The sequence below is a fragment of the Panicum virgatum genome, chromosome 3N (genome assembly GCF_016808335.1).
Source record: "Panicum virgatum strain AP13 chromosome 3N, P.virgatum_v5, whole genome shotgun sequence".
Lineage (NCBI taxonomy): Eukaryota > Viridiplantae > Streptophyta > Magnoliopsida > Poales > Poaceae > Panicum > Panicum virgatum.
The window spans coordinates 9511953-9528468 of NC_053147.1; the positions used below are offsets into that span (position 1 = coordinate 9511953).

Sequence of the window (16516 nt, forward strand, 5' to 3'; positions counted from 1 at the left end):
ATGATCTTCTTTTAGAAGCGACAAAACTCCTTTGCGCTAGCACCGGCCTTTTGGAGAATGAGACGCCTGGTCTCCAATTAGAAGCGACAAAACACTACTAGAAAACAAGGTCCACTCCAAAAGTATCAGTACGAAGATGAACCGGTACCTTTGCGGTGGATGGAATCTATTAATGAGCCTTAGGTACCGGTTGATAATATTATCAACCGGTACCTAAGGCTCTCCATAGGCACCGGGTGGTAATTTTTACATTAGTACCATATTGTACCACCAACTGGTACCTATAGACGAGCCTTAGGTACCGGTTGGTAACATCAACCGGTACCTTAGGAGGCTTAGGTACCGGTTTGTATTATCAACTGTTACCTTAGGCTCATTCATGGGTTACTTTAAAAGAAAAATATCTCCTTCTCAATTAGAACTGCTGTATAGTTGAGATGGTAAAGTAGCAGCGCGTGAGGCTAGAGGTCGTGAGTTCAAATCCCAACCAAGCAATATTTTGCGTGAATTTTGGGGGCCTTAGGTACCGGTTATTTAACCCGGTACGTAAGGCTCGATGCGTGAATTTTAGGGGTCGTAGGTACCGGTTATTTTACCCGGTAGCAAAGACTCGAGCCTTAGGTACCGCTTTCAGGGTACCGGTTCAAGAACTGGTACCAAATGGCACTTTCAACCGGTGCCTTAAACCATTTTTCGCTATTTTTCTAGTAGTGAAATTCTCTCATGGTGGCTCCGATCTTTTCCAACTTTTCTTTAGGAGTACAGAAGCGCGGCAAGATTTCCTTATGCTAGCTTCAGCCTTTTTTTTTTACTTCCCTTTTAGTAGCACGAATGGCGACATCAGCACATGAGAAGCAACATAGTTGTTTCATCCTAGATCCGGCCTTCTCCTATTTTTCTTTTAGGAGCACAAGCGTGGGCGCATGATCTGTGAAAAGCAACAAAATTCCCTCATGATCTTGGGCTCTTGAGATGCACCGGCATAATGCGCTAGAGTATACTTGTTTATGCATTGACAATTTAACTTGCATATTACTCATGTAAAGGCTTCATGGCCAGGTCGAGGTCGGTGACTCCCCGTACACGCATGACACTTACGGAGCCAAGGCCCCCAAGATCACTACTGGGCACTTTAAATAATCGGGTCGAGGTCACCAGCCACTACGGTGTCCGATATAAAGCACACGGCAAACTATTGAATACATGGCAAATAACCAGATTTCGGTAGTGAACCCCTCACCGAGGCACACGGCAAATAGCAGGTTCCCGAATGTAGGCCGAGGTCAGTAGCACTAGTAGTAGCACCCCTCGTGCGCATGCACATGACGCTTCCGGAGCCAAGGCTCCCCAAGGCGGGCTGATCGAGATCACAGGTAGTTCCATGCGTGGCTTCGGCGTTCGACATGCGGTCTGAAGGAAGAATCCTGCTAGCTCCACACATTCTCTGGGACGTACGGCATGTTCTTTCAGATGCAGAATTCAGGAGCAAACCGAACCAGAGAGAACCACGCTACTAGACTAATATTATTATCCTCAACTGGAAATTAATTAAACTCATCTGCTGGTACTAGCAACTCGGCTTCGAAACTATTCCCTGGAGGCTGGCTGGGTAATGGTTTGTCAGTATGTCACTAGTCATTACGGATGCACGTAGACACCGACGGCATCCAGCAGCCCACCGGACCTCCCGAAGAACCCGACGATGCGGCCGCCGTCCTGCACCGGGACGCTGAAGGGCGTGCCCTGCCCCGGCTCGCCGAACGGCCCGTGCTTCTTGCCGAGGTTGGTGACGAACGTGAGCGACCTCACGATGCCGGCGTAGTCGCCGTACGGACCGTACGCCCCGGAGACCTCCTTGATGACCTCCGTCGCGCCGAACATGACCTGCTTGCCACGCCAAGAAAGGGAAAAAAGAACTTGCTGATCATGAGAAATTTTCATTCTCAGACATGAAGCGTCGTGCAGTGGATTTACAACGCATAGCGTGCTGTGTGCAAAGATGCGAAATGAAGAGCTGCAAGATGATGCGCAAGGTTTTCGATATCGGAAATAAATTTTATCGGAGGAGGTCATGGATAAATAGAATAAACAGGATATATCAGAAATATCGGAATCAAATTTAAAAAAAAAATCAAATTGTTTCGGCCTGATGATGCGTGCGTAGTGACAAATGGCTTGATGAAGAACTGTAGTTCGTACCTTGTACTTCCGGCCGCCGGAGCCGCCCCACGGCCCCGCCTTGCGCGGCACCCCGTCGACGCCGGCGTAGGTGAAGGAGATCGCGTCCACGGCTCCCTCGCAGCGGATGACGATGCTCTCGAGGCGGTGCGGCGCGACGCCGGCGGCGACGACAATGTCCCGCTGGTCGCCGCCGCGGCCGCCCCACGGCCCGATCTTGACGAGCCCCTCCATATTCGCTGCCGCGCGCAGCAAGCTCAGGCGAGAGGTGACCGATCGAGAGTTCGAGACAGGCCGGTGCTCAGCTCGGTGTATGCTGTGCTTCAAGTTGTGCAGGGATTATATCAGACGACGACCGTGGGGCCGGGTGTGGTGGCTTGGCTTGGCTTGATCGTCGGACGAGCACGATCGGGAGCGCTATATATGCGTAGTGGAGGCGTGGAGCTCCTGATCTCCCTCGGCCGGCCTTTGGCGTTTCGACGCTCGAGACCACGGATCCCTTGAGGGCTCGTGTTGGAATTCGCCAGGCTTTCCTATGGTTGGATCATGTGAACTGAAGGCAGAGCGCTGTAAATGTTGCGCACGAATGCCAAAGGGGTCAACACGACTCTACACATACTACCAGAAGAAGAAAAGCAAAATAAAGGAGCGCTACTTCTCTCCGGCCTATTGAAATTTTTATTGCAGTAATAATGAAAGGAAGAAAGAAATGTTTACTGGTGCAGCACCAAAGCGTCAAAGATCATCCATGGTGGAGGCCAAACCACCAAGACTAATCGGATGGTAATTGCCAAAGCAGCATAAACTTATTATCCACTCTTATTCTCGTGCTGGCTGCAGTAGTACAAAAGCCAGTCGACTCCTTTGAAGATGGCGAGTCAGTGCCTTCACCAGAATGTGTACAGATCCGTGGCTTTTTGAGTCTGCAAGAAATCCATGATGAAGCAACTTACGGAATCTCCACTTGAAAAAAAATTCAGAATCGATCTGGAACCAAATTTAATCTTGTTTCCAGCTCTAGCTTATATTTTTATCTTGAATTTGGAATCGATCTGGAACAAAATTCAATCTTGTTTCCTAGCTAACTCTAGCTTATATTTATACCTTGAATTCGGAATCGATCTGGAACCAAATTCAATCTTGTTTCCAGCGCTCTAACTAATATTTTTTACCGTTGTCAAGTCCACTCCACCTAAGTTCCAACACAAGTTCCAGCTACAAAAGATTCGTTTCAAGTGGTTTAACAACACATTCATTTCCAAATTCATAATAAATCATCCAAGTGAGACACATCGCCAATCTATTTTCAAACAGAAATCATGATAAGAACTTGGCGTATGCAAGTTGCCACTCAGCAGGCTAGTCAGTAAGCCCTCGACTCTATTCTAAAGCAAAATCACATATCCACGCTTACAGGAAATAATTGAGGTATAGTAGGAATTAGGAGTAAAACATGGGCAATGCTAGGGTACTCTATTTACCTCTTAGGAGGTAAGAGATCAAATAAATCTGAGCCATTAAATTTTCAAGGATTAAATCCATCTTAAACATAAAAAAATATCCATACTTAATTATCCTGCATGCATGCATGTAGAATTGCATATCCGAAAATCATAGAACTGCAAATCTTGTTTTCTAATCATGCGTGCAAGCTGTTTCACCTAAATCATGCATGCACGTACGTGTATGGAAAAAGCAATATTAGTCTCGTTGGAGTGTAGAAAATTTTTCTAAAAGTTAAAATAACATGTGCACATGTATTTATGTCACACTATAGAAAATAAACGCCTACCTCTAAGCTACATACATCTCTCTCTCTCTCTCTTTTTTCAAGTCATTCGTTACAATCATGTCACGTTAGACCAAGTCCTACCACTAGATTATTATGTCACGATACATATGTGCAGCTGTCATATGCTATATGGTTGTAAAAATATTTTTTCTGATCAAGTTTGTCACGTATACATGTTATTGTCATGAACATGTTTTTTTTTCAAAGTGACCACACACCTCACGTTGCTTGTTCACGTTAAAACAAATCTGAGATCTCATCAACTAATGCTTATGACCGCACATCACGTGGAAAAACAGAAATATAAGATCTCAACTAATCTGCATGCAAGTTAGTTCTGATTCTCTATTTTCTAATTTAAAATATATAAACTAAATATTAAAACTATTACCTCCTAAGAGGTAATATGGCATTAGAACAACGGTCCACAGTCATTAGTGACGTTATGATCTTGTACTTCTCATCTTTTGTTGGTTTCTTTGGTATGTGTATCCCTCTCGTGAATTAATCAGACATTCTTACAGCCAAATGTACACATATATCAGAAAAAATAACATGTCCAGCAATAAGAATACATAAGACTATATGACAATAAATATAGTAGTTGTAATATTGAAACAGATGATATATAAACGACATACATGATGAGAAACCACAATATAATTAACACAAACTGTCATACATTTATTCGGAAAACATCGGACACTCTTTCATTGCAGTGTGCATCGCAATGAATTATTTATACCTTATAACCAAGTCAAAAACACTTAACCTGCATAACCATAGATAACAGTTACTTATAGTACTATATATCATCAAAGTCCATCCACTGCTCAGGAATAAAATCTCCCTGCTGATCACCAGTCCAGGCGATCTGGCTTCCAGCCCCCTCTGGTGCTAGAGCCGTAGAAGAACTAGCCCCTAGCTGCTGGCCAGTCCAAGTGGTTGCCTGGCTGCTGCTTGCCTGCCCGTCACTGTACAGGAAGGGTGATGACCAAGCGTGTGCAAGGTTGTTCATGGTTGGAAGCGGTGATGACCAAGCGTGTGCAAGGTTGTTCATGGTTGGAAGCGGTGATGACCAAGCGTGTGCAAGGTTGTTCATGGTTGGAAGCTCGTTGCTGGATCCATAGCCATTTGGATTATTCGCACCAGCAAAGGTGAGTGGCTTCCAACTGGAAGAGTTGTTTGGGGCCCGAGGTTCATCATCATAGAGACCAACATCATTAATACTGTAGCGTTGTTTCTCGTTGGTGCGCTGCTCCATCCTACGAAAGTACTTCTGCGCATGGCTGGAGACCTGCACCGGTGTCCTAGTGGTGACGAAGTGCCTGGAGATGTTCTTCCAATCACCACGGCCATACACGCACAAACCACGGAGGAACTGCCTGTAGTGATAAATATAGGTGAGATTAGGATAAACTAGTTATAAGATAATATATAATTTAGATCAATCTGATCATAATCTCAAGATCAGTGAAAACAAAAATCATATCTTAGCACTTGATCATAATCTATACCCACACATGCTTAATAAGTGTTCTAATTCACAAAAAAAATATGTGCCATGAATTTTCAAAAACAATTGAAATAATATGTGTGCGTGATGAGGATCAACTCATATCTAAAAAAAAATATTAACCTGTGCTCAAGTTTGGTCCAAAGCCTCCCCTTTTGCCGCCTCTCTTGCTGAGGAACGATTACTTGCCTCTGAGGCGCTTCCTCCACCACCCTCATGGCCTCTGGTTTCTTACCAGTTAGAGAGGCAAGTGGCATATTCATGATGTTCATGGTTGAATCCTCCACCGGAATTCCATAGTTGTCGTTCACAAGGTTGTTGACTGCCACCATAGATTGGTTTCCACTCTGTCCTGGCTGCCTCATCATCTCCACCACAAGCTCAACATATAATGTAATTACCTGATGCTTCTCCTTCAAGGGAAACCATGCCTGGAGTTGATTCACAATGTTATTGTGTTTCTTGTTCATGTCATTGGAGTTATTGCTAGCATTGTGACTAGCAATGAATGATTTCACCATCCTGATCTCGGAGGCACTCCACTCACCATTGAACTTGGGATCCATGGGTTCCGGGTATTGTGTGCCTACTACAAATTAATTGATAGTAAGAACTATGAATAGGGCTGTTGGAATGGGGAGAATGGCAAGCATAAGGCCAGGTATTTATAGGCCTTGTGGTGAATCTATTTGTGCTGCTCTCAATTAATTGTATGAGTAACTTTGATAGTCAGACAATGATTTTTTAATGATAGGTTAAAGATATCAAATCTTGCATATTCATATATCAAAGATATTGTATATATCTAGCACATCTCTCACACGTGTGATAACACATGCATATATTATAAACTTGGCAGCACAAACACTACACTCTCGCAGGCCATAATGGATATGTACATGTAAGTAGTATGATTACATACATATTTACACCAGTGCAGCCTAGCCAGTTTTGTTTCTAGGGACACATGGATGCATGTCTATCTACAGGGTTAAAATATATGGATGTACATGGATATACCACCAGTTGCTGCCAACGTACTTGAGCACATAGGATAGAAAAAAAAAACTAATTTGGCTATTTGAATCCATATGTATATATATATTTCCAATAGAAGGTATTGTTAGTTTAATTGTTGATGCTACATAATTAAATGATCCTGCATTATTCAAATATATAGATATATGCAAATCTTTTCTTATTATATGATACTTATTAGTTTCGTCTTATTCATATATATGCAAATCTTTTCTTATGATATGATACTTATTAGTTTCGTCTTTATATTATGTAGCTTTAAAGTGAAGTTAATTAAGTTCTTATTATAAAATAGGTAGTTAGTACTATATATACTATGGTACAAATATTTCTGTTCGATGGTTTTGGTATTCTCTCTCTTCTTGAGAGGTTCTAGGTATCCTAAGTAACGGCGCAAATCAGCTAGTTCTCTAGCGCACTGCATGGTAGAAAACCATGTCTAGGTTGGCTACTGTTAACTCTATCCTTGGTAATGAGGTTTCATATCTACAAGGTTTATTAACACATGATATATCTACAAAGAGTATATATCTCTTTGTAATCTAATGTTAGTGTTTTGCTACTTCATAAATGATCAGAAACTAATGAGATCATGTATGCATATCTCCTTTGTGATATGACACTTATTCATTTGTCTCATATACATGTATACTACGAGAAGAGTGAATTCTAGCTTTTGATAATCGGTAGTTATTAAAAGGGTATATATTTATTGTACAAATATTCTTGCTAGAAGGTGTTGGTATTCTTGTATCTTAGTAGTTAATTCTTGGTGGTGGATGATACGGGACTCCCTCCAACTAGCTTTAGACGTTAAGGGAAACGAGTTCTATAAGAGCTACGACAACTGATCTTTAATTAGAAGGGACAACTCCCTTGCGTTAGCACCCGCCTTTTCGTAGCATGAGCGGCAATGCATGATCTACAATGAGAATGACAAAATTCTCTCATGATAGCTTCGATCTTTTCCGACTTTTCTTTTAGGAGTACGATCCCTGAACAGAGCTTCAGCCCTTTTACTTTTCATTTAATAGCTCGAATGACTTGTGTCAGGACACGAGAAGCAAATAATTCTTTCGGAATCTGGAACCAAATAGAAACTTGTTTCCAGCTCTAGCTTATATTTTTACAGTGTCAAGTACATTCCACCCGAGTTCCGACACAAGTTCCAGCCACGAAACATTCATTTTGAGTTGGTTTAACAACACATTCATTACCAAATTCAGAAATCATCCAAGCGTGTCACATCATGAATATATTTTCAAACAGAAATCATGAACAGAACTTGGCATATGCAAGTTGCTAGCAGGCTAATCAGTAAGCCCTTGCCTCTTTTCTAAATAAAAATCATATATCAGCGCATACAGGAACTAATTGCCTCTCGAATGCGTGATGTGTCTAGAGCAAATACAACAAATAAAAAGGAAAAGGAAAAGGAAAAGGAAAAGAAAGAATAGCTTCCTTGAGTGTGTCCTACATGTGAGTCAAAACTGAATTCATGAACTCCAGCTCCATCACCTCTCTGCTAGCTTCACAATGAAACATCAGCTGCAGGGCACAATGTCACCAGCTATGAGCAGAAGTGCACAAAAGTTGAGCGAAATTGTATTGCAAGCAATCAATCACCTGACCCATGTAGAATGTAGTAAATATGAAAGCAAGGGCAGGCAGGGCTGCAAAATGAGAACATGTATTAGCTAACAGAGATCATCAGACAATTTATGCCTGACTGAATAAAATCCGTCACACGTGATGGGTATGATTTCACAACTCACCTTCCTTCCCAGCCATTTTTGAGATCAGAACTTTAATCCCGGATGGTCCCACGATGTAACCAACAAGGTTTGCCACCTGTGTGCATGAAACATCTCAGAAATAGCATTCACAACTTATGAATGACCAATCTAATGTACCTCTGAAATTCCTTTATGTCCACAATTGAGAAATGATCATGGCACATTCAAGACCATCTGAATTTTCCATTAAATACAGCTAGATAAATGGTTTCATGTAGTCTCGTAGTACTTTTCTTGGATATCAGTTGTTCAATATCTTTGATACTTTTACCAATCCGTTATAAGGAGAAAATAACTGCATTCTTTTAGCAGTGCATTCAAAATACATATGGCACATACCATGTCACAGCACCGGCAATTGCTTTAAATTCTCGCTGAACAAGCATCCCAAGGGAGCTACTTGGCTGGCAATAAATATTTTAAATGCATATTAGCCTTGTTAAATTTCCATGAAGCATCTTGCAAGAATGCCAAAATATTTAAGCATTTTAGAAACTTCATCCCTGCAGATATCTTCAATCTTTTCTTTATATCATACTGGCATGGAGTTATTTGGATCCTCAATTAGTATGCCTTAACTCAAATTTACAAATTGGATTTTCTCAAATAAAGACAATTTGATAGGTTTTAAGTAAATTTATATCTTGCCATAGCTGTTCTGCAACCTTTTGAAACCAGATTCTATTAACTTCTAAGAAAAGCAGATAAGCTTCCAACACTGCAAATCTACTGAACCACAGTTGTCTGAAAAACTATACCTGAAATTTGTTGGACAGAGATTTGACCAATATCTCTGGAACGAAAAATAACCAAGTTAACCATGGCCATGAAACAAGTTTCCTGTTTAGACAATCAAATAGAAGAATCCAAGTCATCGCCAATGGATCTGGAAACAAGTAAGCAAGGCTGGCGATTGTAGGGATTTGAAGAAGCTACCATTCCAGATCATGCCACACTACTCAGTAGCTTTCTTCGAGAACCACCAAGAGGAATGTATAAGTACCTACAATAATCATGTGGCTGATCAAAAAAAGCAAGACAGATGTAACTTAGTATAAACATGTACCAACTCTATATACAGTTTCATTTATGGGATACAAAGAAAACGATGTATCAAGTAAGAAATTTCTGCAACTTTCATATGCATAAAATCGAAGGTGGCAAAGAAAACAAGTAAGACGTGTGGTAGCACAGAAGAGATTTAAACCAGATCTGACCAACCATCTGTTAGACACATCTGCCACATGCAGATTAGCAATGACCAAAAGCACAAGAATAGATCCTCAATATTATTACAACAATAAGCATAGCATATACAGAAGTCAACCAAGAAAATCTTCTAGGCGCTAAACTTCTCTCTGTCGTGTAGAGCATTATAGTCGATGTTTGGGCCCGCAGGGATAATCCCGTATGGATTTATGGGTGAGTAGCCTCCATAGTAGCTCTTTCGTATGTGCTCCATGTTAACCGTGCTGCTAATGCCAGGAATTTGGTATATGTCCTTGGTGTAATTGAACAGATTTGGGTATTCCCTGATGAGCTTCTTGTTGCATTTGAAGTAAACAGAGTAAACCTGCAGGGGGGGGGGGGGGGGAGCACTCAGTATTATAAGGAAATATTTGTAAATTACAAACCAAAAATGTAAAGTTCTTATGAAAATAAAAAAGAATAGGTGTAGATAGAAATTATAGTATTATACTGTTGTGCCAACAAAATATGCACATATTTTTCTACTATGAAGAAAATAAATTCACACCTCATCAAATCTTATGAGAGTCGTAAACAAGCGAACATCTGCCTCTGTAAGTTGATTCCCGCATAGAAAGCGTTGCTGGCTTAGAATATCCTCACATTTATCCAGAGCCTCAAATAATTTCGTGACAGCCTGCAAATTTGGAGCGAAAGAAGCCCTGGTCAAACGTAGGAAACCTATCGAATTTGAACAAACCTTCTTCCAAGAAACCATGAAGCAATTTACCTCATCGTATGGCCCCTGTTGCTTTGCAAAGCCACATTTGTACACACCAATGTTTATAGCTTCGTACACCAACTCATTGATCCCATCTATGCAGGCCTGTAGATGAGCAGGGTAGAGATCCAGGTCAGGATTCTCCGCGAACTCGTTGAACTCGGTGTTGAGCATTCGGATGATCTCCGAGCTCTCGTTGTTGACAATGGTCTTGAGCTGTTTGTCCCACAGAACCTGCAACACAAACACAAGGAGATCGATCCAATTGTTTAACAAGAACTAAGAAGAGGAGGAGTATCTCTGACGCCCCGGGTTCTTATTAGAGACCTCACCGGGACACTTGGTTTCCCGGCATAATTTCCGCTGGCGATCTCGTAGAGCTCCCTGATGCTCTTGGCTCCGTTGAAAGGATCGGGCTCGGCGCCGGGCTCCTCGTCTCCGGTGGCAGGAAACACCCACCCCATATGGTCGTCGGTCTCCTTGGTCCTCTCAAAGATGGGCTTCACCGACTACAGTATCCACGCACAGAGAGAGAAGAATCAACAATCGATGGATTTATTCCCCCCACATGGGCTGCGAATCGAGCTAAGATTTCTCACGGTGAAGCCGATGGCGTGGTCGAGGCCCTTGAGCTTGAGGTAGGCGAGGCACCTGCACGCCCAGGGGCAGGAGTAGGAGATGTAGAGGTGGTACCTCCCCGGCGCCGCGGGGAAGCGGGCGGTGCTGTCCCTGGACACGAAGTTCCGGAAGGTGGACGGCGACGGGTCGAAGGCCCCGGAGTCGGTGACCTCGTCGTGCGCCGACCGCGCCATCTGACGCACGCCAAGCACCAAGAGAGCAGAGCACTGAGCGTCGCGCGCGCGTACGGGTCTAAATCCAAGAGGCAGCGAGCTGGCTGGTTGCCAAGATCACGCACCTCGATGCCGACGAAGGTGGTGGAGAGCGTCCCGGCGGGCGGCGGCGGAGGTGGAGGAGCGGCGACTGGGGGAATCGTCCTGGTGCCTACGGGCCTACTGATAGTCACTCTGCTGTGTCAGCATCGACGGATGCAGCATGAAGCAGAAGTAGGGAGTGGCGTAGTATACCATTTACGTATTCATCAAGTGTTGGCGTATTTTCTATTAAGTAATAGAGAGCTCGCTTAAGGGGCCCATGTGGCAGCAGGTGTGTATGATCACTTGATCAGGGGTTGAAGACAGTCGAGCTATCGATGGAACAAGGAAAACACAACATTACGAGGGAAACATCTTCCTCCTCCGTTATCTCTGTGATTCCTCGCAAAAAAAAAGAAAAAAAACTATCTTTGTGATTATCTCTACGTCATTGTAAAAAAAAAACTGATGGGTAAGACTCTTGCCGTATTTTATTAAGAAGATATTATTAGTTGGAGCTGTTGCTTTGTGCTGGGCTATTTGGCTAATACGAAACGATGCAGTTTACAACCAAAGATTTCCTAATTCTTACTTACATGTGCTTTTCAGGGGGGACGTCCTGGGAAGACTTTGGTCTCAGCTCTCTGAACAGGAAGCGGGAACTTTTCTTAGCTGGGCACTGCAAGTTTGTCTGAATTTCAGAAGGCGAATTGAATACTAATTCTTCAGTTAGCTGTTTTTTGCTAGTGTTCTAGCTTTGGTGTGTTGGATGATAGTTAGCTGGGCACTGCAAGTTTGTCTGTTTTAGTTTGTTTCTGCAGCTGCGCAGCCTGCGTGCTGCTGGTTTCTTTTTGTTGGCTGCAGACTCTCGCTCGCATTCACTTTTGTGATTGTTTGAGGCCGGAATTTTCCTCAATCTAAAAAAGAAGAAGCAATTTCGACTTTCAGGTTGAGAAAATTCTTCAAATCCTAGCTTCTCTAACTGGTGAGGAAAATTTTCTAACTTCAATCTGAAATTAGCTTCCATAAGAAATGGAACCTAGAACTTGAGAAATACTACTGGAGTATCTAACCAAATTAGCTCGAGAGCCATTAAGCTGCATCACTTCTCACACTTGCCGATTCTTACGGGCGCCAATTCGAGTTCCAGAGCATGGTACATGATGGTATTCGATTCACATGTATTGTAAACTTTTCGCACATGGGCAGCCACCTGCACAGTGGCAAACCCAGGAAAGTTCTTTTCTTTGTATTTTCAAAGCGTGGGAATTCAAAACAGTCTGTAGGTATTTTGGTACCCTAAGTACCCTACCAAATTTGGCAACGTGATCTCTTTGTTTTTGAGAGGAAGGTAGGAATTCATTAATTGCAACTAGAAACATTTACTTCGAGGAAATCAGGAGGATAACCAAGCCAAACATGACGTCCAGGTCCAAAAGTACAAGCATATTTTGCAAGATAATGGGCCTCCCTATTTGATTCCCTACCTTCATGTGTAAAACACACATAATCAAAATATTTCGACATCACATCTATGGTCGGAATAATCATCATGTAAGAGCATCTAGTCATTTCTTTAATATTTCTAATGACATTTTGACAATCTAAAGCCACCGTCATTTTCCTTATGCCACAATCTTTAGCAAGTGCTAATGCCTCTTTACACGTCATTGCTTCCAAAGTTTCAGGTTCAATTATATTCGGAATCACCAAAGCACTTACAGCAATGAAGCCTCCTTTGTCATCTCAGCATATAACTCCAACACATCTTTTATAATCAGCCTTGGCAATTGCAGCATCTGCATTTATCTTGCATCGACCACTTCCAGGTAGTATCCAGTATGTAGATTTTGCTCTTGGTTGTGACAGGCTGAAGCGTACCCTCATAAGAGGTGACTCAAATGTGATACAAATATCAGTCCCAAGAGACTGATAATACATTTATTACATCAGATGGTACATCACCGTACAACTCTATGCGGTAATGGGCAATGAAGCACCACTATCGCGAGGACAACAACTAAAACCCAAACAAGAACGTGAACCACGAAGAGGTCATCAGAGTCTTGAGCCATACGAAACTTCCTGCGGTTGATCATATCCACAGGCAAGGTTGGGTGCAGAACGGAACCCCTACTCAATGTCCTCGGGAATAAAATCTGGGTCTTCCTCTGTAAAAATTAAGCAAGCGTGAGTACAAACGTACTCAGCAAGTCCAACCACACCCACGGACGGAGTATAAACAGAATACATGCACAGAATAGATCAAGGATAAGACTAGGGTTTAATTTGTGAAAAACTAATTTTTATACATAGGTTTATTTGAAAGAAAAGATTTTCTGAATAATTATTTTGTACCGAGTAACACGTAGGATTAATCCACCCAGAATCCAATTTTATGAGTTGCTACCGAACTCCTCATCAGCCGTAGCACACGGCATAGCTGCCGGACACTATTCCAAAATAACTCACGCCAACCCATCCATTCCCAGAAGAAGTACTAGTTGTGTGACCAAACCGTAACTCACCCAGTACCGTGGGCACGGCTATTCGAATAAATTTTATACTCTACAGAGGTGTGCAACTTTACCCACAAGCGGGGTACCACAGCACGATCACCTTAGTGTCGGTGCAGATCCCAACAAAGCCATTACCCACCTTAGCTAGACCTGACTAGCCACCACAGAATCCATCAAGGGGTCATTGACCTATCACCGAGATTTAACCGAGACATAAGTCACCGCGATCTTATCCCTTCTCCTTGATCACCCGTTGCTCTCAGCTCTCCTAATGGCTATCAGACTAACTAGTGGGATTTATGCTAAGCCGTTGTCACATACAACGGTCGAGTGGTTTGCACGATAGTTGAGTTAAGCAAGATGACACATCAACTCGGTCTTTAGTTGTGACAAGATGGATATCTCCCAACCTTGCTCAACCACACAGGTACGAGCACACCTTTTGGCAATTCACACAGAAGTGACATCCATCTCATCTAAACTCATCTTTCTTTTAGTTTCCAAAAATTCAACATTCCTCCTTCCCACACACTTACACATTTTCTTTTTATAAAACAAGTTGTATCAGGTTCAATGTCCTAAGCATTCTAGCAGTGATTAACATCCAAATGAAATAAATCATATTTAGACATTAATCTAGGTGGTCAAGGAATGGTTATAACAAATCAAGATGTGGCTATCCAACCATGTTTTCAGTAGTCAAAACATATGCAGTTTTGTAAAATAGGCTAATAGGTTGTATTTATAAAACTGGGACAAAATATGCATCAAAGGGTGAGATTGAACTTGCCGTCTTCGAAATCTTCCAGGAGTTACTGCTCGCGGTACTTGTTCTCGGGCTCGGGGTCGCGGTACTAGTCGGCAAACTCCTCGATGGGTTCTTCCTCGTTCACGCCGTGATCTACGGTACACACAAACAATCACACAAGCCTAACAATAAAATAAGCTAAAAGAGGAGAATGAATGTAGGGAGAAATTGATGGAATGATTTAACAAGAATTTAGGAAAGGAAAAAGTGGTTCGGAGCTTTGATGGGTGAAACGTGTGTAGGCTAGTGATTAAGCATGAAATAAAATAAAGTGGGCTCTTTGCTTGCACGTGATGGGTTTGAGTTGGGCTGGACTGTGTGATTAGTATTTGGGCTTTTGGACATGATTAGTGTTGTGGGCCTGTTGGAAGACAGAAACGGAAGAGACTCGTGCACCCAGGGGCTTCGTGCTCCTCATGCACGGTCACCATGGGAGTCAAGCCAAGCTTCTGCAGTTTACCGTACGTCAGCACGAGCCACCATGGGAGGCAAGAGGGATTAAGAAATAAAGGTGCTAATTGCATTTGGCTAGTGTGTGTGCGAGATATGATGATGGAGTCGGAAGATGAATTAGAGTCACAAGGAGTTGAGCTCAAAAAAGAATTTATGCAATTAGATTTAAAAAAGTTTTGAATTTGAATGATTTTTAATATAAATTTTCGGGCTGTTACAAACCTACCCCACTTAAAAGGAATCCCGTCCTTGAGATTCGGCTGACTTCTAAAGAGATGGGGAAACTCCTTCTTCAGAGCATCTTCGCATTCCCACGTAGCTTCTTCTACTCCATGTCTGCTCCATTGCACTCTACAAATCCATACTTCTGAGTTCCTCGTCCTTTTAGTGATAGTGTCCAGAATTTTGACCGGTATCTCCTGGTATCGCAAGTCGGGCTGCAAATCTATTGCCTCTACTGGCACGTGTTCTGCCTCGGGTACCCTCAAACACCTTCTTAATTGTGAGAAATGGAACACCGGGTGTATATATGATATTCCTTCTGGTAGTTGGAGTCGGTAGGCTACTTTTCCGATTTTCTTTAGCACTTGGTACGGTCCAATGTACCGATGGGCTAATTTTCCGTGTACTTGAAACCTTCGGGTCCCTCGAATAGGTGAAACCTTAAGATAGACGAAGTCTCCTGGATTGAAACTTATTTCTCTTCTCTTCTTGTCCGCGTAGCTCTTCTATCTGGACTGGGCTGCTTTCAACTTTTCACGGATTTCTGCCACTCTTTCTTCTGTTTCCTTTATGATGGCTGGTCCAACTAATGAACGCTCTCCTACTTCTGACCACATTAGAGGGGTTCTGCACTTTCTCCCATAGAGAGCCTCAAATGGCGACATGTCTAAGCTTGCCTGATAACTGTTGTTGTATGAGAACTCTGCATAGGACAAATTATGTTCCCAATCTTTACCATAGATAAGGACACATGCCCTTAACATATCCTCCATAATTTGGTTTACCCTCTCAGTCTGTCCATCAGTCTGCGGGTGATAGGCCGAACTAAAATCCAATTTGGTCCCCATGGCCTTATGCAGACTTTTCCAAAACTTGGAGGTGAATTGGGTCCCTCGATCTGAAACAATTCTACTAGATACACCATGCAGCTTTACTATATTATTCACATAGAGCTGGGCTAGCTTTTCTCCTCCATAGTTGGTCCGTACGGGTAGAAAGTTAGCGACTTTGGTGAGCCGGTCCACTATTACCCAAATGAAATCGTAATCTTTCTGGGTCTTGGGCAATCCTACCACAAAATCCATTCCTATCTCGTCCCATTTCTAAACTGAGATAGGTAGGGGTTGTAGTAATCCTGCTGACTTCTGATGCTCAGCCTTGATCCTTTGACATGTGTCGCAATGGGCAACAAACTGGGCAATGTCTGACTTCATTCCATTCCACCAGTACTTTTATTTTAAATCCAAATACATTTTGGTGGACCCTGGGTGAATGAAATATGCCAAGTTATGAGCCTCGTCCATGATCACTTGCCGGAAGTTCCCTTCTTTGGGCACACAAATTCTATCCTTA

At 42.6% G+C, this 16516-nt stretch overlaps 3 protein-coding genes across 4 annotated transcripts; all 3 read right to left on the bottom strand.

Moving 5' to 3' along the window:
• Positions 1–1480: 1480 nt before the first annotated feature.
• On the bottom strand, positions 1481–2544 carry LOC120663312 (salt stress-induced protein-like). Its single transcript, XM_039942125.1, has 2 exons — positions 2200–2544; positions 1481–1884 (listed from the first exon to the last, which is right to left on the bottom strand). Exons 1-2 carry the CDS (start codon positions 2410–2412, stop codon positions 1639–1641), a joined length of 459 nt encoding a protein of 152 aa, XP_039798059.1. The 5' UTR covers positions 2413–2544; the 3' UTR covers positions 1481–1638.
• Positions 2545–4775: 2231 nt separating this feature from the next.
• On the bottom strand, positions 4776–6052 carry LOC120667520 (myb-like protein H). Its single transcript, XM_039947581.1, has 3 exons — positions 5766–6052; positions 5610–5660; positions 4776–5355 (listed from the first exon to the last, which is right to left on the bottom strand). The coding sequence occupies exons 1-3, from the start codon at positions 6050–6052 to the stop codon at positions 4776–4778; spliced, it is 918 nt and encodes a 305-aa protein (XP_039803515.1).
• Positions 6053–7751: 1699 nt separating this feature from the next.
• LOC120664219 (glutathionyl-hydroquinone reductase YqjG-like) lies at positions 7752–11364 on the bottom strand. 2 transcript variants are annotated; one of them, XM_039943313.1, is made up of 11 exons: positions 11206–11364; positions 10889–11101; positions 10622–10798; positions 10299–10523; positions 10077–10205; positions 9257–9893; positions 9079–9160; positions 8660–8724; positions 8300–8375; positions 8151–8197; positions 7752–8072 (listed from the first exon to the last, which is right to left on the bottom strand). In XM_039943313.1, the coding sequence occupies exons 2-6, from the start codon at positions 11099–11101 to the stop codon at positions 9660–9662; spliced, it is 978 nt and encodes a 325-aa protein (XP_039799247.1). In that variant the 5' UTR covers positions 11206–11364; the 3' UTR covers positions 7752–8072; positions 8151–8197; positions 8300–8375; positions 8660–8724; positions 9079–9160; positions 9257–9659. The 2 variants fall into 2 exon arrangements, with proteins under 2 accessions (XP_039799247.1, XP_039799248.1); XM_039943314.1 differs by lacking the exon at positions 8660–8724.
• Positions 11365–16516: the final 5152 nt, after the last annotated feature.